The 17,358-nt window shown below is 50.6% G+C and overlaps 1 protein-coding gene across 1 annotated transcript in view; it reads left to right on the forward strand.

The window, feature by feature from the left end:
• The window catches only part of LOC144117451 (uncharacterized), a 43,361-nt gene that overhangs the window by 5,084 nt on the left and 20,919 nt on the right, over window positions 1-17,358 (forward strand). The window contains exon 2 of the mRNA XM_077651239.1: window positions 14,288-14,508. Within this exon, the coding sequence (XP_077507365.1) occupies window positions 14,288-14,508 (221 nt within the window). The remainder of the gene's footprint in view (window positions 1-14,287; window positions 14,509-17,358) is intronic.

Raw genomic sequence — 17,358 nt, forward strand, 5'->3', positions numbered from 1 at the left:
CAAGCTTTCGACACCGCCATAATATTTTATCCTTGTAAAAAACTGCGGAAACAATTCCTTATACCTTGAGCCTGGTGCATGATAGCTTTAGTTTCGTATGCGCCATTGAACTCAACAGATCACAACACACTTCTCAAGCGCTGGCGTCACCAGCGACATAATCGTAAATTGAGACTCCACATAGCCGCTCTCACTAGTGAGGCAAAAGAATACGCGAACACGCCAGCCCGCGCAAACTGGGCAACCTTTTGTAACAATCTGAAGGGTACATTAAGCACTAAAAGCACATGGTCCCTCCTAAGCGCTCTTAGATCCCAAAACCACTAAATCTCAGACACAAGTAAACAAACCGCGTCTAATACAACTACAGCTCCAATAGGGCACACATTTAATTGGCACTCTATGGGGCACTTATATACCCGCATCCCTTCAGTCAGCAGATACACCCAATCTACCTCCACCTAACCCGGAACATGATGCCGACATCACCTTAAACGAAGTCCGCCGGGCATTCTTTAGTATTCACCGCTCTACGGCGCCGGGGCCGGATGGCACAACGTACAAAGCACTACAAGTTCCCTTCGGGAACTCACGGAGGTCATTAATAACCACTGGCACGCTGGGACGTTCCAACCTGCCTGGACCCATGCCAGCATGCGATTCATACCAAAGTCGGACAAAGCCCTAAACCTTGAAAACTTGCGTCCCATCTCCTTGACGACCTGCGTCGGCAAGCTCATCGAGCATGTCATTCTCAATCGCCTGCAACCGTTCCTAGAAATAACAGGCTTCCTCTCCAACGTTAAATTTGGTTTCCGTCCAAACATCTCGGCGCAAGACGTACTTCTAGCCCTTAAAGAGTCTCTATTTTACACCAAGCGCCGTACAGCCGCTACGCGAGCCATACTGGCCCTGGATATTCATAAGGCTTTCGACACTAAAAGCCATGACCATATCCTGACGACATTAGCCACCACCGGCTGTGGCACCCGAATATGGCAATATGTTCTGGCCTTCCTTCAGGAACGCACGGCAAAAATCTTGGGGATGTCGCCTCCAAGCCTTTCCCCTTGCCTAACCGGGGAACCCCACAAGGGGTGGTCCTATCACCTTTACTTTTTAAAGTTGCCCTAGCGCCACTGGCAAAGGCCCTTGCTGCTATCCCAGGGCTCCACAAAGCCATATACGCAGATGATATAACCCTCTGGACAACAGGGGGATCCATTGGAAGAGCCCATGATATCCTGCAATCTGTCATAGACACCACCAGCACCCAATTAGCAAACACAGGCCTTCGTTGCTCTCCAAATAATTCAGAACTCTTGCAGCTGAAACCCCTGCCCAGTGATCCCCCCCGCTCCCCACTGAACTGCACATGTACGGGAATCCAGTGCCCCTTGTGTCTCAGGTGAAGATTCTCGGCCTTCTCATTAACAACACACTGGATGCTACCCCCACCCTGCAGCTCTTGCAAAGACAGACCAAACAGGTGGCTGCACTAATCAAGCGGGTGGCAGCACGCAATCACGAGCTGTCTGAACGCGAGACCCTCAATATGACATGCATTAATCATCCGCCGCATTACATACCACCTCCCATACCACATACTCACTCAGCGCCAAACGCAACAGGCAGACATCCTAATACGCACGGTTGTTACCTCCGCCTTACGTTTTCCACGGATGGTTAACACGAAACTCCTCCTGGTCACTGGTACCCACAATACCATGATCGAATTAATAGAGGTTCAACGCACCAACCAATTAGTCAACCTGGGTTGCATGGAAACAGGACAATGCCTACTGCGTCAGCTCCGTCTCAATCCACCCATTTTCACCCCAGCAAGTCCTACACCTTAAATTATTTCTCTGCGCACGCAGGATCACATATATCAGAAGCCCCTCCCGTGCAATATGAGCGCGAGCCTCCATCAGGGTAGGCGGCAGGCTCGATCGAGCTATTACACCAAAACATACAGCAACCGCTCCGATATCCTTTATGTTGACGTGGCAGGAAATTCTAAAGTAGGATTCTTTGCGGCAGTCGCAGCCTATGATGACGGATCTGTGGGGGCCGCCGCCACTAACCGAAATAATTCACCTGCAGAGGCGGAAGGAGCCGCCATCGCACTGGCGTTGGCCCACTCCACCATTGATAAGAACATAACCGAAATATGCACAGATTCCCAGGCCGCATACCGCCACTACCTAAAGGGCGTGGCGACGCCGGCCACACATCGTATTCTAGCCACAGCCACCTCTCTCGACCGAACGGTTGCTCTGTCGTGGATCCCTGGGCATGCCTCGATCCCCGGTAATGAGAGCGTTCATGCGCTGGCCCGAGAACTCGTCTCCCGGACCCCGGACGATCAGGCATCCAACCCTGCGAAAGAAGCCCTATCGGTCCTTTATACATATCATCAAATAACCGCATTCTACAAACTCAGCCGCATGACATTACCCCCACCGCACAGTACTTTTGTTGCCCTTACCCAGCGCCACATGGCGACAATTACAGACGGGCTCCTTTATTTCACCGTACCGTCTCTCTTGCTTTCACCCCACCTTTTCTCCTCATTGTAACACCTGTGGCGTGCCCAGATCTACACTTTTCCACTACCTTTGGGAATGTCCTTCCCCACAGGCAGTACCCCCATCCCCAATCCCACTCATTCTTCCCTACGCAGGAACGCCGTGAGCCGACGCACTTCACCTCGGCTGCGTGGATTTTCACTCGGGACGGCGGATTTTCGACCTGAAATGGACTGATATCACCCATAATTGGTCAGTTAAAGTGTTCGGCACCCGTTCCCACCATTTTCTGTGCAATTCCGACCACTTTTACCCGAAAAAGATTCTAACGCTCCGAGCCAGGCGCAAAACGCTAGGCCTCGCGTTGTTCCTAGCACAAGGGCGGTCCTCCAGCCCGCGCCTCGCCCCGCGCCACGCTGCGCGGCGATGAAAATGAGCTCGGAGGCGTCGCTGCCACCCACAAAAAATGAAGTCTTGGATTCCGACATGGACTTAACCGACTCTCTCAACCGAAAGGAGAACGGCCCGACGACCAGTTCGTCCCCGGCCTCGTCACCGCCTACTACCCCTCTGCCCAACGGCTGGAAGATAGCCTTGAGCAGACATCAAGAAAGGAAGCTTCGCAAAGCAGCCCGGACTGAAACCAACAGCCAAATGCAGGGCAGCACCGACTCCCAGGAGCCCCCATCAAATCAGAAACATCCTACGCCAAAGAAACGCGGCCTTCGAGTCCGCCTGCCGCCTCTACCGAAAACGGACATCAAAATCGTGATTTGACCTCGCCGAGGACTCGCTTTAAAGAACTTCTCAAATCTCGATCTTGCCCAAGCAGTAAGCAACGCCTGTCCAGAGCCGCAGCAGGTGGAAGGAAGGCACCTCCTCCGCCACCACTACGGATCAAATATCCTCGTAGCGAGCACTCCGCACGCGGAAGTTGCCAATGAACTTCGAGAAATCAAGACACTGACCCTTGGAGACCTCACTCATGACGTGAACGCCTACATACCTTTCACAGAGCACGACAGACGGGGCGTAATCCACATAATTCCGGACCACGTGACACCGGAAGCTCTTCAGACGGGCCTATATATCCGCTCGACGTACGACGCATGGGCAAAACATCGTCAATGCTGATCACTTTCATCGGCCCGACCACCCCCAAAGTTCTGTACTTCAAGAGCGCGGAGTTTCGTTGCCATCTGTACCGCCTAGCACGACAGTTCTGCTGTGTGTGCATGCAGCTGGGTCATCGCTCCGATGTGTGCCCCACACCAGACCTGGCGGCCTGCAGGAAATGCGGGGCCCAAAATCCTCCTCGCGGACATCAGTGCCTGCCGAAGTGTGCTCTGTGCGGAGGAACACACAAAACCGGCAGCAAGGAGTACCCCAATCGGCTGAAACCACTCAAGCAAAAGCCACCATACGTCCGATCCTCCACCCCACCCATCAAGGAAGAACACCGGTCCAGGAAAGACAACCAGGCCCGAACTCGGACGCCGCGTTGGTTCAGCACGGACGACGAGTCATCCAGCTAAAGCTGCAGCAGTAGGAGCAGATCGAGATCTATGTCCACCAACCGGTCAACCCCTCCTCCTGCACCCAAGCAAAAAAAGGAAATTAGCTGGCTACACCAGGGGCAAGCCAAAGCCACGGACAAAAAGGTGAGCTAGGCAGAGCTCGTTAAGAACTCTCCCACTGTTCCTTCGAACACACCAACTCCACCCAAATGCTCAGGCTGCGCAAAAATGGCACCCACTATCGAGAAGCTACAATCCCAGGTAGCGGATCTAGCCCGCAAGTGCACTCCTCTCACCACCCCTCATGTCCAACCTCCCCCACCTCCCGCGCCCCGGGACGTTGAGACTTCCCCCAAACCGCTTCTACCACCACTGGCGACACCCACTCCCACACCTCGCCAACCGACAACCCCCCCCCCCCTCCCCAATACATATGAAGAAATACAGGGACGTCTCTTGAATAACATTATGAACAACATAAACCCCCTTCTCACAACATTCACCTCCCAGCTCTCAGCCCAAATCGCACAAATAGGTGCGCGCCTGGACTCACATGACGCCCAATTTGTTACCCTACAAGCACTGATAAGCACCAAAGCGCCTAGCAGAAAACGTGTTACCAGCTCTGACAACCCTCGAGCAAAAACCTACCGGTCCGCGACCGCGGTGGTCGCTATGAGTAGCGACAACGAATCGGTCAGGAGCTTTGCCAGCCACCAGGATGGCTCCGCTCTCTAAATCAGGTGGTCGAACACTCCTTGAGAGAACAGGAGATCAACTACAACATGATCAGGGTCATTCCCAAAAAGAGGGGCCGCAAGAGCACCTTCGTTCTGAACGTGTATCACCCCCTACGAGCAACCAAGGCCGATTTCTCTGACATACTTCAAGAGGCAGATTAGCTAGCTGTTTCGCATCGGCTTATCGCACTCGGTGACTTTAACGCCCCCCCCCCCACAGGGAATGGGGCTACAAAACGAACTCGCTGCGTGGTCTGAGCGTGGTACGAGCTCGGGATGCCCTGGGCCTGGAAATACTTACTGATCCTTTATACCCAACCCGCGAAGTAAACAGCGTCACGCACGAGTCATGCCCTGACCTAACAATCGTCAAATCCAAATCATCATGGTTTACAAATCAGCATGGTTTCCGCAAAGGAGGGAGCTGCACCACTCAGTTAATTGAACTATTTCATGAGCTTGCAAATACTGCCGCAAAAAGAATGCGTACCGATGAAGTCTTTCTTGATTATCGCAAAGCATTTGATTCCGTATCACATGATCTGGTAATACACAAAATGAGAACTCTTAACTAAGATACAAAAGTCATCAAGGTTATTGAAGACTACCTGAACGACAGAACGCAAAGCGTAGTTATTGGTGGCAAGAATTCTAGTTTTGCTCAAACCACCTCAGGAGTGCCGCAGGGCTCTGTGCTAGGACCACTACTCTTTTTAGTTTGCATCAATGATATCGCTTCAAACATTTCCTCACAAATGAGACTATTTGCAGACGACTGCGTTGTGTACAGAGCCATTTGCAATCAACCTGATATAGATGCACTCCAGCATGACCTAAACAGTATAGCCTCCTGGTGCCAAAACTGCGAACTTAGCCTGAATACAGACAAATGTTACCAGGTAACATTTACTGAATCTAAAATCACTAGTGAACCCACCTACAAACTGGGTGATTCGTTGCTAAGAAAGGTTAATGAAGTTAAATATTTAGGTGCTCTTTTGACGGCAGATCTGTCCTTTTCTAATCATATTACCACGACTATCCAAAAAGCCGGGAAAATGCTTAGCCTACTTACACGAACCCTTAGGACTGCCCCTCATATTCTAAAAATTACAGCATATAGGTCGCTGGTAAGGCCGCAATTAGAATGTGTGTCCGCATTATGGGATCCCACCAGCGGTACGTGATTGATAAAACAGAAGCCATACAAAACCGCGCTGCCAGATTCATATCAAGGCAGTACTCCGGACATTTATCCGTTACAGAAATAAAGAAACAAGTCGGACTAGAACCGCTACACATAAGACGCCAAAAGCATAGCCTGAAACTGCTACATGCAATATACACTGACTCGACAGGCATTGACAACCTTACATACCTCAAACCCCCCATTATGTTTCAAACAGAAGAGACCACAGTTTCAAAATTTGCGAAATTACCTGCAAACCAAACTACATAGAGTATTCCTTTTTTCCCCGTAGTATTTCTGAATGAAATAAGTTGCCGGTTGACGTCGGGGGTGCTCCCTCGGCCCTCCGCCGCCCAGGAGTGCTCTGCTGTGCGACTCCCGCGCCGCCCTCAGCCGCCTGCAATCTAACGGCCGCGGTACACCACTAGTGCGGGAAATTCGCTCGCGCATCGAGTGCCTCGCGCAGAGAGGTTGTGCCGTGCGTGCACAGTGGGTGCCCGGTCACTGCGGCATCGCCGGCAACGAAGAAGCTGACGACCTCGCGACCGCTGCACACCAACTACCTGCCAGCGATCTGCCCCTTGCGCTGGAGGACGTGCGTGCGGCCATTCACGACCATCTCCGAAAGCAGCACCCCGACCCACGCATCGCGGGAGGTGAGCGCATCGACAGTGTCACCGGCTGTCGCGCACTTACACGGTCGCAACGTGCAATGATCCTCCGCGCGCGCATTGGCTGCGTGTGGCCCGGGGAACAACGGGTGAGTCACGGAATCGCGACGAGTGATGTGTGTGACGGATGCGGTGCAGTGGAAACACTAGAACACCTGCCCCTTCGCTGCTCCGCGTTCGCCGATGCTCGTCGCGATATGCTCGCGGCCTATAGGGCGCAGGGCATACTACCAGACTCCATCAAGACGCTATTGTGGCCGCAGGGCAGTGCGCGCACTCGTGAGCGAACTTTGGTGAGCCTCTGTGCATTCCTCGAACACACGGGCTTGACGTCCCGTCTGTTCTCCGTCAGGTAGTTACACGCAGTGACCGAACGCTCCGCGAGTTCTACCTTGAACGATTAATAACTGGACGCCCCACTCCAGTTGGAACCTACACAGTGCTGTGCGCGTGTGTGATTTAATTCCTCTTAAATGAAATAATCACGCCCACAACCTGGACACATTACTTATTGTGTAAATAGTTTGTACATATTACTTCTCCCCCTGTCCTCTATTCCTGTCCCCTCACCTCTTTCATTTCATTTCTCCATTCTGCCTGCTGTCCTTTATTTCCGCTGCCCCAGCTCACGTGCTTCAGTATCGATGGCAGATGCCGGGGCTAGCAAAAATCTTTTCCTTCCTTTTTACTATTATTTTTAATAAAACCACTACCACCACCACCACCACCCTGAGAGGTATTTTTAAATCTAATCAGTGATTTGTAATTGCACTGTTCTTTTAAGCCATTGACTGTACGCTTTGTCCAAAAGCGCATGCATGCCTTTTTTTTGTCTTTTTTCTGTTCTACTGATATTGATGCATTGCTCCTTGTCATCCCTCCCTTTTAGGATTATTATATTCATGTACTCGTCACTTTATGCTGTACCCACTCCAATGCTAAAATGCTTCGGCGCTGCACGGTGTACTCTAATTAAAATAAATAAATCCATAACGCTACGTGGACAAATCTCGGAGAGAGCTTAGGTAGCGACCACTACATCGTAAGCACGTTTATCACCTCCGCAAACATTCGTCGCACCCTGGGAACAGCAAAAATCACGGACTGGACTAAATACCGTGCACAGCCCGTTCCGGAAGACCCCATTCAATCAATCAGCGAATGAAGTGAACACATTTGGAAAGCACACAAGGAGGCCACCACCGAAGTACAATGCACACCCGATAATCCGGCGGTAGATCGCCACCTTCTGAAGTAGTGGCAGACCCGACGGACTCTGGTTTGCAGATGGAAATGCCAACGCCTCGATCGTCCCCTGAGACTCCGCATATCACAGATCACGGCAGAAGCACAAGAGTATGCACAACACCTCTCTCAACAGAATTGGCAGCAATTTTTCGAGTCACTACGCGGCACGCTGGGGACCTCCAGCACCTGGGCGATCCTCCGCAGCCTCCTCGATCCGCAAACATCGCTGTCTGCCACTAACCGTACACTCAAGAAAATCGCCCATCTGTACCCCGGAGACGACGCGGCTCTCCTCACCGCCCTCAAAACCAAATACATCAGCACCCCCCATCCTCCCAGCACACTCTCGTACACGGGAGGCCCAAATGAGAGGCTGGACGCCCCCATCACCACTGCCGAGGTTTACGCCGCGGCTCGATCTGCACACGCAACACGGCAGCTGGCGCGGACAAGATCCCAAATGGGATGATTCGAAACCTGGGCAAGTCGCAGATCGAAATCCTCACTACCTACATAAATGACACCCTATGGGAGGCGGGAGAACTCCCTGCAGAGTGGAAACACTCCGAAATAGTTACTATCCCAAAACCAGGCAAACCACCAAGACTGGAAGCATTACGACCCATCACCCTCACCCCTTGCCTGGGCAAACTATACGAGCGCGTTAACCAGACCCGCCTCCAAAACTACATAGAGGACAACAACCCCTCTTTCCACCCACTATGATCGGCTTCAGGAAAGGTCTTTCTACGCAAGACGCTTTCCTCCTTCTCAAGGAAGAAGTACTCAGTAACCTCCCGAGAGGCGGCGAGCACCTAAATATGGCACTTGATCTGAAAGGCACTTTTGACAACGTTTCTCACGACGCCATCTTGAAAGAACTCAACGCTTTCGATTAAGGACCCAAGACCTTCAACCACATCAAAAACTTTATCAGCAACCGCACGGCCACTATTGGCATGGGAGATGTCTGCTCTGGCAAAGAGCAGACACCCAACAAACGCACTCCCCAAGGCTCTATCATCTCTCCTCTCCTCTTCAATATAGGTATGATCGGCATGGCAAAATCACTCAAGGGTATTGAAGGCATCGGCTATACTATGTACGCCGATGATATTACCATCTGGTCCACCTGGGGTTCCCTTGCGGACAAAGAAAACACCCTACAAGAGGCAGTCAATTGCGTAGAAAGACAGGCAGCAAGTTGCGGCCTCCGCTGCGCACCCGACAAATCCGAAATTATCCGCATTCAGGGCTATGCCTACAAATCTCCCTGTGACATCGAGGTTTACCTCGAAGGCACCAGAATAAAGGAAGTCTCTCTTATCCGCATCCAGGGTCTTTGGCTTCAGAGCGACCGGAAATCCAACCACACGTGACAGCGTCTCCGGACAACTGCCCTCCAGATCTCCCGCATGATTTGGCGCATCACCCGCAACCTAAACGGTATGAGAGAGGAGGATACAATTCGACTAATACAGGCTCTAGTTATGAGCCGCCTGTCATACGGTCTCCCATTCCTACAAATTCTGGGCAATGAGCTAGACAAACCAGACATCATCCGTACCGCCTACAAACATGCGTTAGGCCTTCCGATGTACACGGCCAGCTGCCACCTTGAGGATCTGGGACTGACCAACACAATAGAAGAAATTCGAGAAGCCGTCCTAGCATCGCAAAAGGAACGCCTCCTCACCACCAAAGCTGGACGCGCAATCTTGGAAAGAGTGGGTTCCCCGGCTGACATACGCGCCGTCCAGGACAACCGAGACCTACCCTCAACTCTGCGAACTCGCGTGTGTGTCGCTCGACTCCCGAACAACATGCACTCGGACTCACAAAAGGGACGACGAAAGGCGCGAGTGGACTATCTGCGCCGCACACATCGACAGGCACAAAATATTGTATACGTCGACGCAGCCATGTACCCCGATTCAACAAACGCGGTGGCGGCATCTTCGACACCAATTTCAAGGAAATGGCCGGCGCCTCCCTACGAAACTGCTCTCCCACAGTAGCAGAAACTGCTGCAATTGCCCTCGCAATCCAGCACGGCGATGCTACGGGAAATGAGCTAAAAAATTTTACGACTCCCAGTCCGCGTGTCTCATTCTCTCTGGCAGACTTCCACACTCCGTCGCTCCCATTCTGACTACCCCACAAGTTCAAAATTCCACATACAAGTACCAAATCACTTGGACTCCTGGGCACGAGGGGCTCGAGGGAAACGAGGCCGCGGGCAATCTAGCTCGAAGATATACTAACCGAGCGACTAACCTCCCCGACCTCGCCCCTCTCCCCTCTACGTACGGCGAGCGCCTCCTCCTTCTCCGAACACAGACAAGTCTATCCCCCACCACACCGTAAGCTAACGGCGGCAGAGGCGAGGGAATGGCGACAACTACAGACGAACACCTTTCCTAACCTACACAAGTACTACATCATCTTCCCCGACAGATATGACGGAATCTGCCCCAGGTGTGGCGGAATTCCAACAACATACCATGTAACATGGGGCTGCTCCGGTCCCAAGCCCCCCGAACTAGACAAACATCACTCCGATGAACAGTGGGAGTCTGCCCTGCTCAGCTCTGACTTGACACTGCGAAAGCTGATATCCCAAGCAAGAGAAACTGCGGTGGACATTGGGGAGTCCACCCAAAATCTGTATTTTCGCCTCCCTATCCTACCTTTTTGGAATAAATGTTTTCTACTACTACTACCACTCATTCTTCCTGGGAGGCTGCTTTACGGACTGCTCAACCCGCCGGCTAGAAATGGCTGGTGGATCGGGCCTTATGTGAGGCACAAGCCCGTGGAATCTTGGACCAGTAGGAGACCACCCTGGAAGATTTTTTCTTTCCTTTTTTTCTAATAAAAGACGTTTCAATCCATCCATCCAAGCTTCACTACGCTAGTCAACACCGCGCTTCGCGCGAGCCGGCGTATGTCTGAGCACGAGTGACGTCACGCACGGCGCAAGTGGCCGCTGCCGATTTCGTCGCCTGTTTCTCTCTCTTGCTCCCTAGTCACTACTGCGCACGCGCCACTAGTAGCACTGAGCCACAGGTGTTCCGCCATTGCGCAGCGCCCTGCCTTTCCTCAAAATACAAATTTCAATTTTCCGTTTTCTCTTTCCTCTTTCTCTCCCTCCTTTATTCCTTCCTTTAAGGCGTGGTTCGAGATTCCACAGAGATATGTGAGACGGTTACTGTGCCATTTCCTGTTCTCAAAACTCAATCAAAACAAGTGAGACGACGGCGTTTATAGAGTTCATTGGCGTTGACAACTTTGCAAAGACCGTTAATATTCACGAATGGAAAGGCGCACAACCGGCTCCGTGGGTCAGTGGAGGCCTCAATCTCGCTTTCGTTTTGTATATCCTGGATTACCTGGGCTAATACACATTAATTTCTTTCGGTAACGTTAACGCGTTCCTTTTTTTTATAGGTAACGTAGGGCGGTAAAACGTTCCTTTTTTATCGTTATGTATTTAGTTACTTGTTTCGGTAATGCTTATAACACTAGACTTAAGAAGTCTGCGTGCATCTGCAAACACATACACAGCAGATGGAGATCGCGCGAACTGTTGGTTAAAACAAGCCTGCTGCTGCAGCTGCTCAGCCATTATATTCTGTAGAACGCGCAAAGGCGCGCCGGTTTTCAGCGTAAGTTGAGCTTAATTACGTGTGGTATTTAAAATATACTTTATCCCGCAGACTTAACGGAATTGCGTGTAAGAGAAGGCCTTAGTCTTCTAATCCAGAGGTTAGGCAGACAACCTCAGAACGCAACAAAATATAGGATGTTGCTTTCGCAGTACTTTGAAGGTTGACGTTTCACTGAGGCTCTATGTCTGTGCAGAGCGCGAGAGAGTGAAAAAGAAATGAACATTGGTTTATAGGAAAAGAAATGGCACAGTAAATGTCTCACAAGTCTTGGTGGACCCCAGAACCGCTCCGTTGGGGAAGAGATAAAGGTGAGAGTGAAAGAAAAAGGAAGAAATAAAAATTGCGGTCATTCAACTATGCTGAACCTGGTAAGAGAGCGAAAGCTGTGGTGTATCCGGCAAGTAGACGCGGCTTGGCCTCTATGAGTTCGTTCCGAACACTGGACAACACGGCCACCCTGCCAGGTGGCCGTTAAATTAATGGTTGATCGCGAGATGTTGGTCACTCAATGAACGCTGATCCGGTTTTTTGCTCCAGTGGTGTGTCTGCCACAACGTTGAAAATTGGTTGGTTGTTGGGGAAAAGGAACTGAAATGGCGCAGTATGTGTCTCACATCTCGGCTGACACCTGAACCGCATCTTAAGGGAAGGGATAAAGGAGGGAGTAAAAGAAAGGAAGAGGTGCAGTAGTGGAGGTCTCCAACAATGATTACGATCACCTGGGGACGTTTAACGCGCACTGACAGCGCACGGGCGCCTTTTGCATTTCGCCTCCATCGAAACGCTGCCGCAGCTATCAGGTCCGAATCCGGGTAGACCGGATCAGTAGCCGCGCGACCTAATCACTGAGCCACCGCGGCAACGTTCTCCGCGCTAATGCATGCAGCCGACATTTCTCTCTTCCCACTGCCAGGAATCTCAAAGCGCGATTGAGGTGTCCACTGCCCCAGGGAGACAATTATGCATGCGCCTTCCTTTCCTCAATATAATCGGAGTCTAGATTGTTGTCAACGCTAACGTAAACACGGTAACGATATGCTATAACTCTCTAATAACACATTTACACAAAAGGCAAAAGCCAAAGGAGTACATACAACATGAATTCTTGTCACTGCAAGAAAAATATGAAACCAAACAATATTATACTGATGGCTCAAAAACAAGAATGCATTTCAATAGTGCAGTAGTTCAAGGCAAAAATAAAAAATGATGTGGCTGGCACTGTGTGAATCGGTTTTTACTGCCGAGCGTTATGACATCTTTGTGGCTGTACAGCGAATAGTAAAAGAGAGCGTCAAAAATAGAATAATTTAAATTGATTCTCTGGGTATGCTCACAGCACTGCACTCTAGAAACGGTGCCGAACCATTAATAAGAAACATTATACATAATATAGTTAGTCACCGCTGTGGCTCAGTTGTTATGTCACTCGGCTACTGAACCGAAAGACGCGGACTCGATCCTGGCCGCTGCAGTTGAGGTTCAATGAAGGCGAAATTTTCGGAGCCATTCACTATAGCGTTTCTCGTAGCCTGAGTCGCTTTGGCACGTTAAACCACGATAAAAAATAAAGTTAGAACAGAATACAAATTATGCGCCGCGTCCCTAGCCATGTCGGAATTGTGGGTAATCAAAAAGTGGATGCATGTGCTGCACAAACACGATTTGGCCAAATAAAACAAGATCCCGCACAGGGATTGTTTAAAGTTAATTCAGAGTAAACTGAGAAATAAGTGACAGGTTACATGGGAAGAGCAGGTAAAGAACTACATTTTGTGAAGCCCATTTTAGGAGAATGGAAATCGTGTAGACATAAAGAACGCTTTACAGAAGTTTTTATGTCGTCCACACATTGGACACACACACACACACACTTTACAAGTACCTGTTTGTTGAAAAAACAAGACAAACCTTCCTGCGAAATGTGCTCTGCGAAACATGCAGTGCTCGACCGCGTACTGCGCGATGTAAATGCAGCCAAAAATAGCGCGGATGGTCGACATTTATCGCAACGCGCCTAACGTGCATCTTCGAGTCGTTGAAATCTACACGCCAAAGGGCCCTCCATCTAATTGTATAGGTGTCGTTGTGAACTCTTGTAGCAAGACCGCTGAAAAAATGGCTGCAATTTAGCTCAGCTCTGCGTGGTTTGGCGAAATCGTCTCGACGACATAGACGGCTCCGGCCGACTCATTCCGTCCGTAGCGAGAACTGCAATGCTAATGCCGCGAGAGCGGCGGAATGGGGCCGCGGGTTCGATGACGCCTTCCCATCTAAGGGGTAGTAACGGAATGTATTGTCGCTTAGCGGCGACGGCACTCAAAAAGGGCACTGACAGAGTGAAAAACAAACTTATTTGGCGAACTCGGCATGTGTCTCAAACCAGCACTAAGCAAGCAGAGATAAGGTCACGTGCTGCCGCCTGTGAAAAATTTCGCGCCGACAGTGCCCTTGGCTGTCCAGTTCAAAAATAAACGGCGTGTCTCTCCCGAAATGTGGCCGAGGACGTCCATACCAAAGGGTGCTCGCCAAGCCAGCTCAGGATGGCGTCCGCTATGCATCTTGCAACTCTGAACCGCAAGGTTTTTGAAAATTTGTGGACTGAGGGGCTGGGTAGCCGTAGGACTAAAAGAAGCTAAACAGTCATTAATATCAGGGAGGACCAAAACGAAGTCAACGCGTGCTGCAAAAGTTTATGTGCGGAAAAACGTTCGTTACAGGCCGTCGGCGAGCTACAGCTGCTACCTCTTGCCCACCGCAGGAACATCGTGGCCACGGTGAACCTGTGCTGCCAGCTGGACCTTCGCCAGATCGCGCTGCGCGCGCGCAACGTCGAGTACAACCCACGGCGCTTCGCAGCCGTCATCATGCGTAGCCGGGAACACCGCACCACGGCGCTGCTGTTCCAATCCGGGAAGATCGTCTACACTGGGGTTCGCAGGTGCGGTCTATTTCACCGCCGTTCTAGGCGTTTTTTTGTCTTTTTTTCAAGGCGGAATACTTTTTATTCTCCTTGGTCGGTCCAGGTAAGGAAGTCAGAGGTAATCTTCCTGTGACTTCACATGACATAACGCAAGAGTAATCTTCCGCACTCTCCGGGCAAGTGGCTTCTCGCCCTCTTCGATGAAACACGCATTGTGAGAAAAAGAAGGAAGGTCGGGCTTTCGATTATGGACGATGACACCGGACAGTGCAGTTTTACAGAAAGAATACCGCAGAGTATATGAAATAACCGAGGTTGATCTGCATCGATACATTGCCGCATTCTATCGACAAGGACACTACTTTAACTTGAAACGGAGCTTTTATAAGCTAGAAAAAGAGAGAAAATGAACTACAGGCGTCGCCATCATCGCCCGATTTCTCAAGTAAACTGTGGTACGTCGACGGGTGTTTTTTGTGAAGATCCCAGAGGCTAGGCTACATCGTCATTCACTTCGAAACCGCGATCACGGAGTCCATTTCGGTGCAGTCTTCACGAGTTTGATAAGATTGGCGGGAAAATTTTTGAGTGCAATTTCCTCAGCAATAAATACGTCTTTCGCTGACGGGCAGACATTAACATGACCCAGAAAGAGCCGTAGACTCGATTATTTATTAGAGCGCCGATTGGTTGCAGTTGTCCTCAGTCTCGCGGAGTTGGCCTTGATAAGGAGTGCATATATGAATATATTTGGCTTACGCTCATCGCCACCATCGGTTCGCTCGTAAAGCTTTAGAGCGGAATTTGTGCTTATGGAAACGAATAGATTATAATGGGAACAAATTACCGCGAAGGGGACAGTAATGCGGAAGAGGAAACAAATGGCCGGTGGTGTTAGCAACTGAAATTTCTAGAAGCCGCACTGCGGCTTCTGTACATCAAGTGCGGCTGTGCACCAGAAAACAATCTCAAAGCAAGTGTGAAAAAAGGGCTCATGAATGGGGAACAAAATCCCGAGAAAACGTCGAGGGCATTAAAAGAAAACACAATAATTTTCACGAAGGAAGAACAATTATATTTTGCAGCATGCCAACGGAAGGAGTGATGATATATCTACCCGGTTGCGAACACAGTACAGCGACTATCGCGACCATTTCGCATTTGAGCTTTCCCTTCCGTCTTCCGATGATTTCCTACGTTCCAAAACGGGAGAATGCATTTAAACCTCCCCGCAGGGGGGCGTCTGCAACTTGCAGGCGTTGGTTAGTGGCGACACCACGGGTTCCCGAGCATCCGCAGGGACAACCCCGCAGGGGGATGATGGTGAACAGTGCATCACCACGAACCCGAGCACCCGCGCCTCGCCGTGCGTGGCATCGCCGTGTCCGGGGAAAATGGGATCCTGGTGGTTGAGTCGATGCCGAGCACTTGGACCTTTAAGGCCCCTCGGCGGAGGCAACACACCACTTTGGCCCCAGCTTCCTGTAGACGGCACCTCCGGCCTGACCCGACCGGGGGAAATCGGCAGTCGCCCCTTCCTGTCCTCCTCTACATCTTTTACTTTCCTATCTTCTTTCTGACCACTGTCCGGTCTCCTCGTTGTTTCTTAGTTTTTTCATTTCTTCGTGGGCTGCTAGGGTTAACCTTGTGTGGCGAACTACCATGGGTTTCGTCACATTTGGTTATAGTTGAGATGTACAGCTGGCGTGGGCAGGACTTGCGTGCAAGTTGCTGTCCCGTCCCCTTGTTGGGCTCCGTGGTGGGTGGCTGGAACCGTGGCTGAAAAACTATTTTTTTTATGGCTCCCCTCCATTCCCAACCTGATCGCTCTCTAAAAAGAGAGCGGAACGATGAAGATTTTTTTTCAAAAAAGAAGAGTGTCATTCCCAAAATTTCATGTCATTCATAGCCAAGCTGAAGAACAACAAGCAAGACTGATTTCCACATTCTTGGTAGGAAAGTGCCTGACAGATACCTTGGGGTTTAGGTACAAGGTATCAAAAATGGCTAGTGGCGACTTACTGCTCGAAATACGTGACACCGTACAGCACTAGAAACTTGCAAACATTGTATCAATAGGGGAGATTCCTGTCTCCATCACGTCACACCGATCTTTGAACACAGTCCGAGGCGTTATATCAGAAATTGATTTTGTTCACCTCTCTGAAAAACAAATGCTTGAAGGCCTTGCCAACAAAGATGTCATAAATGTTCAGCGGATAAAGATCCGGAAGGATAACAAGGAAATAGATACGAAACACATTATCTTTACTTTCAACACCAGCACACTACCTGAAAGCATTGAAGTCGGGTACCTGAAAATAAATGTAAGGCCATATATACCCAACCCACGCAGATGATTCAATTGCCAGAGGTTCGGCCACGTCTCACAGAGTTGTCGCAGCCGCAAAACTTGCGAGAAATGCACCTCGAAGGACCACCAGTCAGATGAATGTGTTCCTGCCCGGCGATGCACAAATTGTGAGGGAGACCATGCTGCATACTCCAGGGCTTGTCCGTTGTGGAAAAAAGAAAAAGAAATAATTGCTCTCAAAACCACTGAAAACATTTCTTTCAAGGAAGCGAGAAGGCGATACGCCGAAACAAACCGATTCTTCTTCACTGCGAAAACAACCTTCGCCGATGTGGTGCGTGGGCGCGGCGCATCACACCAGGCTTCGGCACCTGTCCAGGCCGCCCGCAGTGGGCCTGTGGCAGGGCCATCCGCGCCCCCTGGTGGAGTAGCTGATACTACTCCGCCAACCCCAAAGCAGGCTGCGCAGACCCCCGGGTCAGCGGGCCTCAAGACCTCTTCCCATAGGTCGAGGTCTAACTCAAAAGTCAGCGTGCATCCTGCACGGTCGTCCA

The sequence above is a fragment of the Amblyomma americanum genome, chromosome 1 (assembly GCF_052857255.1).
Source record: "Amblyomma americanum isolate KBUSLIRL-KWMA chromosome 1, ASM5285725v1, whole genome shotgun sequence".
Taxonomy (NCBI): Eukaryota; Metazoa; Arthropoda; class Arachnida; order Ixodida; family Ixodidae; genus Amblyomma; species Amblyomma americanum.